This window comes from Bos mutus, chromosome 4 (genome assembly GCF_027580195.1).
Source record: "Bos mutus isolate GX-2022 chromosome 4, NWIPB_WYAK_1.1, whole genome shotgun sequence".
Taxonomy (NCBI): domain Eukaryota; kingdom Metazoa; phylum Chordata; class Mammalia; order Artiodactyla; family Bovidae; genus Bos; species Bos mutus.
In genome coordinates, this window is record NC_091620.1 from 18,703,511 (window position 1) to 18,720,689 (window position 17,179).

A 17,179-nucleotide genomic window follows, 5' to 3' on the forward strand; every position below is an offset into this window, starting at 1 on the left:
GATGGATTCTTGAAACACCACTTCTCAATCACAGCTCCATGTCATTTTAGAAGGAACATCCCAAATTGCCCTCATCTAACTCCCAAATTCTAACTCCTTCCCCTCACTTCCCCCACCTCGTCTCAAGAATCAGAATTCACCTCAAAAATTAAATCAGTCATCGCCACACACACACACACACGTCTCAAGGACAAAAAGAGTTGTGTTTTGTTTAATATGTGTTTGTATAATTTTGTGGTTTGTTATTGATGCTTATCTTTGTGTTTAACCAGTTAACAAGGGCATCTGATTGAAGGAGATGAGCACAAGTCCACACACACTTGTACACACGCATCTGTAGCCATCAGTGAGCACACAGTTTAGGAACATACCTCATAACCCCGAGGCTGTGTCCTCTCTCTGAAGGATGGGCTGGTAATCCGTGCAGAGCACAGTCCAGAGAAAGCAGCCACAGCCCTGGTAACCAGTTACGGTGCTGATGTTAATGGAGTTCAAATGCAAATCATTGCCCAGCTTTTTCTCAGGCTGATTTGCTGGTTAATTAGTAATCAAGGTCTACCTCTGAGGTGAACATCCTTTAAGACCTTGGGGCAAGAAGCGACCACCCTGAACCCAGGAACACAGAATGTCTCTGCAGCAGTGACGCTCCATGAGCCTGCTAGCAGAGCAAGACCGACTCAAAGTGTAGATGACAGAGAACAACAACAACAAAATGATCCAGGTAGCCCAGAAGAGCTCCCTCTCTCCCAGCGACCCCAATCTCATTCACTGATCAGTGTTTGAAGGAAATGATTCTGAAAATGTTTACAAAATAGTTCTCTTCTTCTCCTGCCTCTTTTTAAAGCTGTATGTGTGTGTGTGTACGTGTGTGCGTGGGCTAAAGAGACCCTTTGGCCATCTTATGCTTCCTCTGGACTTCTCTTAGGATTACATTTTTTTATGCATGAGACAAAATACAGAAGTACAAAATAAGGATACCAAAGAAACTAATTTCATTGAGTTACAGTTACTAATAGATAGATAAGATAGTGAAGTCGCTCAGTCGTGTCCAACTCTTTGCGACCCCATGAACAGTAGCCAACAAGGCTCCTCCGTCCATGGGATTTTCCAGGCAAGAATACTGGAGTGGGTTGCCATTTCCTTCTTCAGGGGATCTTCCCAGCCCAGGGATCGAACCCAGGTCTCCTGCATTGTAGGCAGACGCTTTACCTTGTGAGCCACCAGGGAAGTCACACTTACTAAAATTCTTCTTAAATTGCAGTATAATAATGTATGTTCTTTTTTAGTTCACTCACTCAGTCATGTCCAACTCTTTCCCACCTCATGGACTGCAGCACACCAGGCTTCCCTGTCCATCACCAACTCCCAGAGCCTACTCAAATTCATATCCATCGAATCAGTGATGCCACCCAACCATCTCATCCTCTGTCGTTCCCTTCTCCTCCTGCCTTCAATCTTTCCCAGCTTCAGGGTCTTTTCCAATGAGTCAGTTCTTCGCATCAGGTGGCCAAAGTATTAGAGTTTCAGCTTCAGCATCAGTCCTTCCAATGAATATTCAGGACTGATTTCCTGTAGGATGGTCTGGTTGGATCTCCTTGCAGTCCAAGGGACTCTCAAGAGTCTTCTCCAACACCACAGTTCAAGAGCATCAATTCTTCAGCACTCAGCTTTCTTTATAGTCCAACTGTCACATCCATACATGACTACTGGAAAAACCATAGCTTTGACTAGATGGACCTTTGTTGGTAAAATAATGTTTCTGCTTTTTAATGCTGTCTAGGTTGGTCATAGCTTTTCTTCCAAGAAGCAAGCGTCTTTTAATTTCATGGCTGCAGTCACCATCTGCAGTGATTTTGGAGCCTAAAAAAATAAAGTCTCTCACTGTTTCCATTGTTTCCCCATCTATTTGCCATGGGATCGGATGGCATGATCTTAGTTTTCTGAATGTTGAGCTTTAAGCCAAATTTTTCACTCTCCTCTTTCACTCTCAAGAGGCTCTTTAGTTCTTCTTTGCTTTCTGCCATAAGGGTATTGTCATCTGCATATCTGAGGTTATTGATATTTCTCCCAGCAATCTTGATTCTAGCTTGTGTTTCATCCAGCCTGGCATTTCGCATGATGCACTCTGCATATAAGTTAAATAAGCAGGGTGACAATATACAGCTTTGATGTACTCCTTCCCCATTTGGATCCAGTCTGTTGTTTCATGTCCAGTTCTAACTGTTGCTTCTTGACCTGCATACAGATTTCTCAGGAGACAGATCGGGTGGTCTGGTATTCCCATGTCTTTAAGAATTTTCCACAGTTTGTTGTGATCCACACAGTCAAAGTGCTTCTTTAAGGATATATTAACTAACAAACCTAGCAGTTACTACAATTTCAAAACAGTATAGACAGTATTTTGAGATTATCTTAGATATATGATATAAAAGTAACCATGACCTCTCTTGGAACCAAAGTCTTGGATACTGCTCACACGACAGTGATTCATGGCCTGACTTTACACTTTGACAGATTAAATGTCAGTATTGCAGCAAAGAAAAAAGCATAAATATTTTCCCCTTCCAATTCACCTACTTTCTGAACTAAATGCATGAACCCCAGGTTAAGAACTCTATTGCTAGGCAGACCCTCCCTCAAAGTAGGACAGATAAGATACAGCATTTTTTCATCTACATTTTGAGTCAGTCTTGCTCTGTTACCAGGCTCATAAATAGGCAGATTGGGGTTGACATATACACACTACCCTATGTGAAACTGGTGACTAATAAGGACCTACTGTATAGCAGAGCGAACTCTACTCAATAGTTTATAATGACTTATATGGGAATAGAATCTAAAAAAGAGTGGATGTATGTGTAACTGATTCACTTTGTTGTACAGCAGAAACTAACCGTGTAAATCATCTCTACTCCAATAAAGTGAAGTGAAACTATCAGTCCCTCAGTCACGTCCAACTCTTTTCGACCCCATGAAGTGTAGCCTGCTAGGCTCCTTTGTCCATATAAGTTTCCAGGCAAGAATCCTGGAGTGGGTAGCCAAAGGGGATCTTCTTGACCCAGGGATCAAACTCGGATCTCCTGTATTTCAGTTGGATTCTTTACCATCTGAGCCACTAGGGAAGCCCCAGTGATGCCAATGATCCATGAACCGATTATTGCCAGTCCCAAGGAAATAAGTATTAAAACTGAGGATAGGTATTTACAAACTTTTATTACCACTTGTCAGAGAAATTTCTGTCTCCTAAACCTAATAATAAAAAATGGAGCTTGTGTTTGTATATATATGTGGTTTTTAATTTAATTCTCCTGGCCACTTATTTTTATTTCAAATTTATGAAAGTCTCAATCTGTGACCTAATGGAAAAATTTTTTAACCTTTTTTTTTTAATGACAGATCATTTTAAAAACTCAGCTCAACTATGGTTAATGCCTGGTCATTTGCTTTTCTGGATAAGAGAAAATTCAGGGAAAATTCAGGCTAAGGGACCTAAATTTATAAACTGTGTATCACCTAGAAAAACTAGACAAAAGTCAACATCTATTATCATTATTTCATTGTGGACACAGACTATTAAAAATAGAATGAATTTATCATTTTGAAAAGTTTACTCTCTTGTCATTTTTCTCATTTCATCAACCAGTGGAAATGATGGGAACCAGGAAAACCTGCAGACCAGGTACTGGAAATCCCCCATCTACTGTGTTTGTTTGGTACCACAAAGAACTCAGAACTAGAAGAGGAAGGAAAGGAAAACTAAGGTGCATGGAGGCCTGCTGGATACTGCAGTCTTTTATTGACGTTATCTCATCAGTATTCACAAGGGTCCAAGAGCAGCGAGGGTCTGAACTGCCAGATGGATGCTCGTCAACTCTGCATCAGAGTCCACATGGTCTATTTAGTATTAACCCTAAAGAACGTTAGAGATCATCACATCATTTTACAAGTGAGGAGACTGATCTGAGTTCAAAACCCAGGTCTGTTTACTGGCTGGGGAAGTACAGCCACGTAAATCTCAGTTTCCTTAACCTAAATGAAGATCAAAGTGGCACTAGAGGTAAAGAACCCGCCTGTCAGTGGAGGAGACGTAAGAGACGAGGGTTCGGCCCTGAGGTGGAGAAGATCCCCTGGAGGAGGAAATGGCAATCCAGTCTGGTCATTCTTGCCTGGAAAAGTCCATGGAGAGAGGAGCCTGGTGGGCTACAGTCCATGGGGTCACACAGAGTCAGACACACTGAGCATGCACGCACCCACACCCCATCAAATTATGAAGATTAAACTCTATAGCACAAGTAAAAGACTTGGTGTTACACAATAAATGGTGTCAGGTACAATTATTATGATTACTATGCATCTGTCACAGCTGTGACCAGAGCCCAGACCCTGGACTCCCAACCACATGTGCTTTCAAATAGGCCAATATCTCCTTCTCTCCTAAATCAGGATTTTGATTGAAGTTGTTGCTCAGTTTCTAAGCCATGTCCAACTCTATGTGACCCCATGGACTATAGCACAACAGGCTTCCCTGTCCTTCACTGTCTCCCACAGTTTGTGCAAACTCATGTTCATTGAGTTGGTGATTCTATCCAACCATCTCATACTCTGTTGCCCCCTTCTCCTACCCTTCATCTTTCCCAGCATCAGGGTCTTTTCCAATGAGTCAGCTTTAGGCATCAGGTGGCCAAAGTATTGGAGCTTCAGCTTCAGCATCAGTCCTTCCAATGAATAGTCAGTGTTGATTCCTTTTAGGATTGACTGGTTTGATCTCTTTGCTGTCTAAGGGACTCTCAAGAGTCTTCTCTAGCACCTCAATTCAAAAGCATCAATTCTTCAGTGCTTAGCCTTCTTTATAGTCCAAGTCTCACATCTGTACATGACTACTGGAAAAATTATGGTTTGACTACATGGACCTTTGTCCACAAAGTGATGTCTCTGCTTTTTAATACACTGTCTAGGTTTGTCATAGCTTTCCTTCCAAGGAGCAAGCATCTTTTAATTTCATGGCTGTAATCATATGTAGTTATTATATGTGTGTTATAACTGAGGGTCTGTCAGAATAGCAATGACAGCAACATTTTTGCAACACGTATTATGACCCATACATTACATTAAAGGATTCACAGACAAGATTTCAATTTCTCCTCATAACTACACTATGAGGCAGGGACTGTTATCACCCTAGTTTTATTTTATCTCTTTTTTTTTTTTTTTGCCAAGTCACACAGTATACAGGATCCTCGTTCCCCAACCAGGAATCAAACCCATGCCCCCTGCAGTGGAAGTGCAAACTCTTAACCACTGAACCACCTGGGAAGGCCCTATTACCCCAGTTTTCAAGTGGAGAAACCTGAGGCACAAAGAGCAACTGCCCACAACTTGTGTAACTAACAGGAAGTCAAACCAGAGTGCAGACGCAGGCAGTCTTATCAAGCCTGCACTGGAATACGAATGTGAGTGATGTCTCCATAACCTCACAGCCAGGAGCAGGTAAGAAGTTAAATGGCTCTGCTGCAAAAGACAAGAGAGCACTGAAAAATGCCACTGGGAAAAGAACAACCCCAACCAGGAGGGACAGGAAAGAAACCAAAGGCCAAGATAGATGGGAGTGGGAAAGAAAAGAGAGACTGAAGGAGACTGGGGGCTAAGGAATCAACAAGGCACCGAGGTTAGAAGAATGAGACCTGCTTTAGAAACTTTAGCAAAAAGACAGGGGAAGACAGTTGTGGTAAAGTCAGGGACAATATTGTAAAAGTATGCTACAGCCACCACATCACGGAGATTCTGTTAGCAAGAAGACTCCCACCAGCAACAGGGACCCACCGCAGACAACACACTGCCCAGGCTGTCATTAACATGAAATAGATTTCTGAGCCTAGGATTTCTCTGCCTAGGATTCAACGTGCAGGATTATCTGTCACTGTGAGTCTTTACTGAGAATATTGCTTCTTCCCACACCTCCAAAAAAAAAAAGTCATAGTCACAGAGAACACTGGGACCTGTGTAAGCTGCATGTCCATTGGAGTGGCCCAAAAGTATGGAACTCTGCTACCATGAGATCCTCCATGGGCATTCCCTGAAGACCAAAGAGCTGGTGGATCACAGTCGATCTTGAGCAAGACCATGCAACCGTCTCCAAACTTCATAGTCCAAACAAAATAGGCATGGTCTATTCTTCAGGATGAATTTCAAACTCTTCTTTCTCTCTTTAAGGCCCTCCTTGTCATTTTGACTCCACTAATCCAGTAATTTTTCACTAAGCACCATTAAACTTGGCTCATGGCTGCTTCTGCACCATTGCCTGAGGGCAGCCCTCCTCCAGGGCTGGATCTACAACCTCTTGTCCTCTGTCTTCTGCAAAAACCCCTCTCCTCTTGCAAAGCTAAGCTTAAAATCCACTTACTTGGTCTGAAATTTTCTCTAAATGCTCAATTTAACATTTTTGGTTCCCCATTTCTGAACAGCTAAAGTCACAGTACATTCAACACTGGTGCTCTGTTTTATAGGTGAGCATACCCCCAAATGCTCAGAGAACATCTAGCCTCCCATCAAGTCCCTACTGGTTGAGGTCTCTGAGAATGTCCATCAAAGCCCAACCCAAGCAAGGAGCCTGGACTGACCTCTGAGCAGAGAAGGGACAGATGACCGCCCAGTGTGTTTTCCATTCTCCAAGCATTGAACATGACAGTGGAGTCTCCCTTCTCAGAATAAAATCCTGATAAAAACTAAGATACTCATCTGTCTGGGTTTTACCTGCAGTGGACTGTGGGTGGGTTAGATGATCCTGAAAGTATCCATAAATAAGCCAGTTAACTTGAAACAGATGGATGTAACATTGAAATCAAGTTAAACCATCTCTTGGACACTGTTTCCATGTTAAGTCTTCTAGAAAGAGCACGCGGTTTGGAATCAAACAAGCCACGGTTTGAATATTGGATTCTCTTCTATGTGCCACAGACCTTGGGCAATCATTCCAATGTTCGGAAGGTCAATTGCCCTCTCTGTGAATTGGAGGTAATAATAGGCTTGACATATATGACTTTGAGCCTAAGCTGAGATAGTAGGTAACCTAATATCCAGGGTCGCAGTTTCCCCAGTCCCTCCCCAACTGTGTTTTCTTAAAGTCAAAGAAAACCCAGCAAGTGGAACCATTAGCTTAAATTCTGTTAACAACACTTCCTTCAGTTCATCCACCCCCAGAAACAGCCTCACTAGTGTGGGCTGGAGGAAGTGGTCTCTTCCCTCCCTGGACCACCGACAGACAAGTGCAGAGCATCAGCGCCTCCCACACTGAACCACAGGCTAAGGGAGAGACACCAGTTGAGCTCCTGACTGTGATCGCCATGGTTCCTTAACACTCCTTCTTCCCCCATCTCCCCTCACCCCCTTACACAAGCGCATGCCATCTCCACACCTTCATGTCACAAAGCATCTCTCACAGTCTCCATAGCCTACAAAATTTTATAAATCATACCTCTTTTTAGGGCTTCCCTGGTGGCTCAGATAGTAAAAAAAAAAATCCACCTGCAATGCAGGAGACACAGGTTTGATCCCTCAATTGGGAAGATCCCCTGCAGAAGGGAATGGCTACCCACTCCAGTATTCTTGCCTGCCTCTTTTTATTGCAACCAAGTTGGTTGTCCTTCTTTTGCCACCAAAATAAGCTCTTCACATCAGAGGCTATTTGGCAATGAAGAAGTTGCTTAGAGTGAAAGTAATTTGCCCGCCCAGAAATGTTCAAAGGAAGGTGAGAATAAAGCAAACGGGGCATTACAGCATTTCCTCCTCTTGTGAAATACCTATTATTCAGCAGTTTTACACGGCCTTTCATCCTTTTCTACCTCTCACCCCCATGGACAGGAACATGTGCAAATACCAGCGTGAGTCCAAGGAGAGAGTGATTAGGGATACTACTTAGTATTCACATGTTCATGATAAAACTTTATATTTGTATAACATCTTGCAGTTTTCAGAGCACTTTAATCTGTATTATCTCTCTGATCACCACAAAGAGATAAGGCAGGATTATTTTTAAATCCCATGTATAATGAGGAAACAAATTAAGGAAAATGACTTGCTAAAGGTCATTTAAAGAGTGGCCCAAGTTGAACCTGTGCTAACTTACTTTTAATCTAGTAATCCAATGTTCACAGAGTATGAAGGCAGTAAATCCAGAAATTGCTTTTTTCAGATTAAATATTTGTTCATTCACTCAACAAATTCAAAGTTCACTCTCCACCACGTGTCCCGAAGAGGAAACCTCAGCTCCCTTCTGTTATCAAATTCTACCATCCTCCCCTCATAGGCAGCTATGTCTCTTCAGTTCAAATCTTGTCCTAGAGATTTCTACCATTTCCTCCATGTCCCTCCTCCCCAAAATGTAAGGTACACCAACAAGCTCCTGTAAGGGACCCTACCACAGCCCTGCTCACTGGTCCCAGCTGACTGGACCAGCACTGGACAGATGATCCAACCTGTTCCAATGGGGTGCTCTCTCCCAGAAATTAGGATTTGACACCTAGAGTCTGAATCATATTCACATGTTACTGAGAGGCAGAAATTAAAGCTTTATTGAAAATACCTGTTTTCCCAAAAGAGACTAGAATAGACACATAGAAAGTAGCAGAAGAGATTATTCAACCCCAAAGAAGACGAAGTAGAGACAAGCTGCCAGTATTTTCCCTATTCTGTGAAGAACAGTGCACAACAGAATTTCATGTGATCCTCCTGCTTCTTCACCAAAATACTGCTTCTATATTACTACCACTACTGCTTCTACTACTAACCCATCACCTCCATCACCACCACCACCATCATCCTACCCCCACCATCACCACCATCATCACAACCATCGCCATCACCACCAGCACCATCACCACCACCACCATCACACACCCCCACCATCACCACCATCACCACCACCACCATCACCACCACCGCCATCATCCTACACCCACCATCACCACCATCATCATAACCATTGCCATCACCACCAGCACCATCACCACCACCACCATCATCACCACCATCACAATTACCATCATCACCACCACTACCATCACCATCATCACCACCACCACCACCATCATCAGCCTTTCCTGAAGCCATGCTCTATGAGTTTCTATACCCAGCAATCCAACAATTTCTGCTGGCCCTGCTCGTACAGACTCGTCTCCGTTTGTCCAGTGTAAAAACCTTCACCAAAAATCTCTAACCACTCCAGTTCAATCTAACAGTAGAATATTGTCCATACTTTGTTGGCTTCAACAACAAATTGTGTGCCCTTCAAATCCTCACAAGTTGCCTCTGAATTATATGGCCTCCCCATAGAAGTATCTTTTTTAGTTCAGGATACATGTAACCTGGGGCTATGTGGTGATCCACGGAGAGGCACACACCTTGGAAAACTGACTTTAGTCAGAGGTCCTTGGAGAATTTCCCTGCTGGTCCAGTGGCTAAGAATACATCTGCCAATGCACGGGACATGGACTTAATTCCTGGTTGGGGAAGAGTCCACGTGCCTCAGGGCTACAAAGCCCATGCGCCCAACTACTGAGCCTGCTCTACGAGCCCCAAGCTGCAACTCCGAGCCCATGTGCTGCAACTATTGAACTCTAGAACCCGTGCCCTGCAATAACAGAAGCCACCACAGTGAGACGTCTACAGCCCACAACTGGGGAGTAGCCCCCCTCGTCGCAACTAGAGAAAGCCTGCACCCAGCAACGAAGACCCAGCACAGCCAAAAATAAAATAAATAAATTTTTTAAAAAGGCCCTTGGAGAAGAATCAGCAATTTGAATCAATATTTGGGAATTATGAAAAATATGGCCGTATAAAGTAATGGCATGCATGAATTTTTTTCAACCCTGAACACTAAGCTTACAGAAATTTTCCTCTGTGATGAGCACCTGGTAAATCTGCTTCCCCCAGGTCCCCACCCCAGGAGAAACCGTGAAAAGAATGCCAGAGGGAATGTCTTCAAGGCACCGACAATGTCTCTCAGCCATGCTCAGGCTCTGGCTGTCCCTGGTACCCTCTTGCCCGGCTCCTCCTCTCTCCCACAAACTCCCTCTCTGTTCCCCTCTCTGGAAATCACCAGGTCACACCACCACCCTCCGTCTCTGCTGGACAGTGAACCCTCACAGTGTCTGCTTGAACACTGCTGCTCCATGGTCTCTTCCTATTTCCACTAGAGTGAAACAGAACAGGACGGATGGTCGGCCAAGGTCTCACAGTTCTATCAGCATTTACTTAAAACCTCCTCTTGCATCATTCATATTAGTGGACAAGACAAAGCTCAAGGAGGGGTCCGAGCACCTTCTAGAGGAACCCTACCCTGAGGTCCCTGCTGGGGAAAGTGACCTAAGTATGATTCTAATCACAAGGTTCCGTGCTGGCCCCTGTGCTGCTTGAACCTGGGATGGGCATGAACCCAAGAGAGCCAGGCCTCCAGCTGACTGGCATCTCCAGACTCTGCCTGCTGTGTGAGCACCAGACCACTCAGGTTCTTATTCTGAATGGAACACACAGAGAATCTGTAGCAGGATTAGTCAGCAGCAGGAGCAAAGTTGAAAGATGGAGCAACAGAAATAAGAGCTGAGTGAGACCATCTTTAAATTCGTCTCCCCGGCTACCTCTCTGCCCTCCTCCCTCTGTCAGTTCAAAGTGGACAGAACACGCTTTGAATCAGGGGTCCCTAACCTCCAGGCCATGGATCAGTGGCCCCGCTAGGAACTGGGCTGCCTAGCAGGAGGTCAGCGGCAGGGGGACGGGCAAAGCTTCATCTTTATGTCCAGCTGCTCCCCATCCTTCTCATTACCGCCTGAGGTCTGCCTCCTGTCAGATCAATGACAGCATTAGAGTCTCAAAGAAGCACAGTGAACGTAATGCACTTGAATCATCCGGAAACCGTCCCCCCGCCCCACCCCATCGGTGGAAAAACCGTCTTCCACGAAACCAGTCCCTGCTGCCAAAAATATTAGGAACCGCTGCTTTAAACGCAGGGAGCAGAGGCTCCGTTTCATTTCCTCTCCTGCTTCCAGTTTTCTGCCTCTTCATAAGTGAACCTAGACACGGGGCTAGCTGGACAAGCTGCCCTTCCCTCAGTCCACTTCCTGGCTTCACGTGCTCAGACAGGCAAACGGACTCAGAGCCATTCTCACAGGCAAGTCATCGGTGAGTCACGGCGTTCGGCTTCCAGTCACAGAGGCCCAAGCACTGTGCCTTAAAGACAGAAAGCGATGACCTTTCTCACTTTCTCTGCTCCCTCTGGAGCACAGTAGTCGCTGGTGGGTTTCAAGAACTTGTAAAACTGCAGGGTTGAGATTCTCTTGGCTTTTCCCTCCTGGCTGGTGCTCCAACCACAACATCCAAGTTCAGGCCCAGACAGAAGAAAAGGAAACGAGGGCTTTCGAAGGGATTTTCCCACCCAATGTCTTCTTCCTGTGTTTCACTGGACACTCTAACCTGAAAGAAAGATGGCAAATGCAGTTTATATTTAGTTAATATTGACACGCCTGATAATACGTCGGCATTGAAAAGGAAAGAACTAATAGTGTGCAGGCAGTTAGCAACAACTGCCACATTGACTCAGCGGACATGAATTTGAGCAAACCCTGCGAGATAGTGAAGGACAGGGTAGCCTGGTGTGCTGCAGTCCATAGAGTCACAAAGAGTCGGACAGGACTTAGCGACTGAACAATAAGTGCTATTGAACAGAATGGCAAGTTAGATGCATGGACTCTGCCTTGGTCTATTGCATGCTCCAAACCAACTAGTATCAGAGCTCTTTCTTGGGAGCTCTTAGACGCAGGTCTAGCTTTTAATAAAGTAATGCACCTTACACCCAATTTCGCAGTTGCTCCTTTCATTTGATAGAAGTGATTGTCAGAGCTGGACGGAGGAATTCCCAGGACTCTTGGCTAAATCCCATCTAAAGCATCAGCATCCTAACTCCCCACTTAGTAATTTAGTTACCTTGGCCCAGCTACTTAACGAACCTTTCTGAAACTCTACCTTGTCATCAGTAAAATGGAAGTGTCACCACACTCTTCACAATTCAGCCTACCACAGAGTGATACATGATGAAGTCTTAAGATTTCAATTCTGTAACATATGAGGTCACAGGGTTGCAAGATTAAATCAATGGCTGGGGTGAGCTTGCACAAAGTGAAAGGAACTGAAGTGAAAGTCACTCAGTTGTGTCCGACTGTTTGTGAGCCCATGGACTATACAGTCCATGGAATTCTCCAGGCCAGAATAGTGGAGTGAGGAGCCTTTCGGTTCTCCAGGGGATCTTCCCAACCCAGGTCTCCCGCATTGCGGGCGGATTCTTTACCAGCTGAGCCGCAAAGGAAGCCCAAGAATACTGGAATGGGTAGTCTATGCTTTCTCCAGCGGATCTTCCCAACCCAGGAATCGAACCAGGTTCTTCAGCGTTGCAAATGGGTTCTTTACCAACTGAGCTATCACGAGGAGGCCAGGAAGTCCAGACCTCACAGTGGTCTGGTGCCACCTAGTGGCAGCTGTTGAGTAATGATAGGAAGATTCTGGATCCCAAGCTGGCTTGAACTTGGAAAAACGACAGTGACGTGGTTCCATTATCGACTCATCCTCAGGCACCATGCTTCCTGAGAGCCAGTTACCTGGTCTTCCCCACTGGTCTCAAACAATGCTCCATAACTGCCTACCCACAGGGTAAGAAACTCGCCACTCCCCAGGTAGGAATGGGGGCAGGTGCCAGATGAGAAGCCATCCATGGATCACTTTATATTATAATTTACACAAAGGAGAAGGGAACCGGTCTTGGTCAGGAGCCCAGCCCCTCCGGTCTCACCTCCTGCTACAAGGCATCCGCTGGCCTCCTCTCACCTACCAGAGCACAGGGCACTTTCTGGTGGACCATGTCCTCCTTCATCACCGTGGCCCTGGTTGAGAACACCACCACCCCAGCCATCTGTTTCCTGTCAGTGATCTGTTCCGCTAACATTACATTGCTTCTTTCAGTTAACCCGGTTATCTCAAGTCACTTAGCTGTGCTTTCCTCTCTAAATTAAAATGCGCTTTCTCCCAGAGGGGTATGCTCATGTAAACCGCCATTTACTCACAGTCCCTGTTGCCTTTGGCTCACTTGCCCCAGATCTCATGGTACTCACTTCTATGTCATGTCTCCCCCGTCACCCCTTTGCTTTGCATCTAGATAATCAATTATGTGAGGGAGGAAAAGTTTGTAGGGACTGTGGAATCTCAGCTCAGTGATGTTTCAAACAGGAAGCTCACTTTGTCCTAAAAAATGTACATACTTTCTTGCAATAGCCAAGATATAGAAGCAACCTAAGTGCACATCACACATGAGTGGATAAAGAAGATGTGGTATATATACAAATACTACTCAGCCATAAAAAAGAATTATATTTTGTCATATGAAACAATATAGATGGACCTGGAGGGTATTTCACTTAGCAAAAGTAAGTCAGAGAAAGACAAATGCTGTATGTTTTCACTTACATGTGAAATTTGTATTTGATGAGAACATATAAGTTTTACTCTCTGAGAAGATTTTATTTATACAATTCAGCGTTATATATGATATGTTACATATCAGATTCTCAGACTTTATTCATCTTCTAGCTTTAAGTTGGGGGCTTCCCAGGTGGCACTAGTGGTAAAGAACCTGCCTGCCAATGCAGGAGATGTAAGAGACGTGGATGGGTTGGATCCCTGGGTCTGAAAAATCCCCTGGAGGAGGGCACAGCAACCCACTCCAGGATTCTTGCCTGAAGAACCCCAGGAGGAACGTGGTGGACTATGGTCCATGGGGTCACAAAGGTCGAGCACAACTGAAGTGATATAGTGTGCACACACACGCCTGCATTAGCTTTAAATTTGTACCTTTTTACCAACCTCTCCTTGTTTCTCCCACCTACCAGACACTGGAAATCACTTTTTTACTCCACATCTATTAGTTTAACTCCTTTTTCTCATATACAGTGTAAGTGATACCATGCACCATTTGTCCTTCTCTGCCTGACTTATTTCACTTAGCACAGTGTCCTCAAGGTCCATCCCACATCACATGGGACCCATGCAAAACTGGGTTTGGGAAGTCAAGAAAGCATTTCCCTTTCTCATGCCTGAGTAAGATTCCATTGCATCCATTCATCCATTAATGGACACTTGGGTTGCTGCCATATCTTGGCTCTTGTGAATAATGCCACAATGAACATGGGAGTATGGATATATCTTTGATATCCTCTCTCATTTTCTTTGGATATATACCCAGAAGAGGAATTGGTGGATCCTATGATGGCTCTGGACGCCTGGCGTGCTGCGATTCATGGGGTCGCAAAGAGTCGGACACGACTGAGCGACTGATCTGATCTGATCTGATGATGGCTCTATAACTAGCACTGATTGACTGGACTTCATGGGCCAAGTGTTAGTCACTCAGTCATGTCTGACTCTTTGTGACCCCATGGACTGTAGCCCACCAACCTCCTCTGCCCATGGGATTCTCCAGGCAAGAATACTGGAGTGGGTTGCCACTAAGCACAATCTCAATCATGTTCCATGCATCAATTCAGGTAACCCCTCTGAGATAGGTGTTATTTTGATTGTCATCTCCATTTCATATAAGATGAATTAAGAGGGTTCAGTCATTTGCCAAGTTCGCACAGAGAGGATGAAGCAGAGCTGGGCCTTAACCTGAAAGAGCTTGGTTCCAGAGCCCACACTGTCAACAGTGAGCAGCCTTCAGATGAGGACATCTGAGAAGGGAAGGAGGTCCTGATTATATACCCAGGACCGCTAGGTCACTGTGAAAACTCAGCTGAAATGATGAGGAGGATGGGGGCCCTAAAGGTTTGAACAGAGCAATGACATGATCTTAGTTACATGCTAACAGGATCACGACTGCTGCTTTGTAGAAAGTGTGGTGTGGGAGTAGGGGTGGGAAGCAGAGAGAGCAGTTGCAAGACTTCTGCAATGATCCAGGCCAGATACTCCCCCTTCCCCCTCCCTTCATAGTAAGATGCTGCCTTGTTCATGTCAACGGTCCTCTTGCCAAGCGTGGCACCTGGCATAATGATGATGGCTGAATGAAGTCTTTGCCAACAGCAGTCATACTAGTCAAACGGCAGAGGAACCATGCCTGCCCTTGTCCATATTAAAAACATAGTCTGTGATTCAGAGTCACCCTCGGGGTGATGGAAGGTATGCAAATGGAAAGAGGCACTGTTTCAAACCTCAGTTCACAGAGACTATATGCTTTGCCTGCTGTCAGTTTACTGAAAACCCATAAACAAATTCTATTCTCTTCACCACTCATGGGCGCCCAGATGGGCATGCAAAACTGGGCTTGGAAAGTCAAGATCCTATCCTGTTTGCATCCCTGATGTCATGCCCTGGCCCTCTGGGAAGGCTGTTGTTACAGAATACCTGGGTTTATTCAAAGCTTCTGCGTCAACCAAGAGACAGACCCATCATTCTTCTGCTCTCACGATGAGCATCTGTGTGTATCCAAGGGATATTCTAAAGAAGCACTGTCCCTCTAAGTTTACTGTCTGAACTTTTGATGCACTCACCTTGGGATAACTCTGGACCAAGAGCTGATGCCTTGTAAAGGAAGGTCCTGACTTAGCACACAAATATACTTTCTCTCCTGGGCAGTACATGAGTCTTAGATTAGCCAAGTCAGAAGAGGCATCATGGTGACTCTGACTCACATCGTATCTGTGCCCTCTGAAGTCAGGAATGCATTTCTGTTCTTTTCAGTCCTGGAGTTTGCAGTAGGGATCCTACTCAACGCCTTCATTTTCTTGGTCAATTTCCGGGACCTGGTGAGGAGGCAGCCACTGAGCCACTGTGATCTTGTCCTATTGAGTCTCAGCCTCACCCGGCTTGTCCTACACTGGCTGCTCTTTCTGAAGGCCATCCAGCTTACTCATTTCCAGCGGATGAAAGACCCGCTGAGCTTCAGCTACCAGACCATCATCGTACTCTGGATGATCGTCCACCAAGCCGGACTCTGGCTCACCATGTGCCTTAGTCTCCTCTACTGCTCCAAGATTGTCCGTTTCTCTCATGCCTTCCTGCTCCATGCAGCAAGCTGGATCTCCAGAAAGATCCCCCAGATGCTTCTGGGTGCTATGGTTCTCTCCTGTGTCTGCACTCTTCTCTGCTTATGGGACTTTTTTAGTGGATCTCATTTATCAGCTGTAACTAGGCTACTCATGAATAACAGTACTGAACTCAATTTGAACATTGCAAAACTCAGTTTCTTTCATTCCTTCCTCTTCTGCAGCCTGGCATCCATCCCTTCTTTCTTGCTTTTCCTGGTTTCCTCTGGGATGCTGGTGTTCTCCCTGGGGAGGCATATGAGGATGATGAGGGCCAAAACCAGAGGCTCTGGGGAACCCAGCCTGGAGGCTCACACACGGGTGCTCAGGTCTCTTGTCTCTTTCTTCTGCCTGTATGTGCTGTCACTCTGTGCTGCCTTATGCTCGATACCGTTGCTGACGCTGTGGCACAGCAAGGTCGGGGTGATGGTCTGCATAGGGATAATGGCAGCCTGTCCCTCAGGACACGCAGTCATTCTGATCTCAGGGAATGCCAAGCTGAGGAGGGCTGTGGACACCATTCTGCTTTGGGCAAAGAGCAGCTTCAAGGTAAGGGTGGACCACAAGGCAGATCCCAGGACGCCAGATCTGTGTTGAGAGCAGGCACGAAATGGGCCCTGTGTGGCTATGCCTTTGATTGTTCATACAGCCTTCAGAAACCCACTCCAATTTCTTCTATAAAATATAACTCCAAGTCTCTCTACATCAATAGGCCCATCCACAGTAGAATAAAACAATGAAAGCTCTACACATGGCATAGGCAAGTAGAATGGCATTGATTGCCTAGGTTTCTCTTGACAGAAAGTGGTGTCAGTCGCTCAGTCATGACCAACTGTTTGCAATCCCATGGACTGTAGACCGCCAGGCTCCCCTGTCCATGGAGTTCTCCAGGCAAGAACTAGCCCAGGAGACTTATTAACCAAAGCCCTAAGTTGACCTTTTCCAGAAAAAGGTGGTTGGAGATAACCCCCTGTTAATGTCAAAAAAGTTGGGGAAAGGCACAAAATAATAAGACAGACAGATTCTGGTTTTGGGGTAGATGCTTAAACAGATCCAGAGAATCTCTC

The 17,179-nt window shown here is 45.3% G+C and overlaps 1 protein-coding gene across 1 annotated transcript; it reads left to right on the plus strand.

The window, feature by feature from the left end:
• Nucleotides 1-15,701: 15,701 nt before the first annotated feature.
• Nucleotides 15,702-16,709, plus strand: TAS2R38 (taste 2 receptor member 38). Its single transcript, XM_005910232.2, has one exon. It carries the CDS (start codon nt 15,702-15,704, stop codon nt 16,707-16,709), a length of 1,008 nt encoding a protein of 335 aa, XP_005910294.2.
• The last annotated feature ends 470 nt before the right edge of the window (nt 16,710-17,179 follow it).

Bases quoted from the DNA above. Each gene is read 5' to 3' on its own strand.
- TAS2R38 (XM_005910232.2), top strand. From the start codon at position 15,702: ATGGTGACTCTGACTCACATCGTATCTGTGCCCTCTGAAGTCAGGAAT.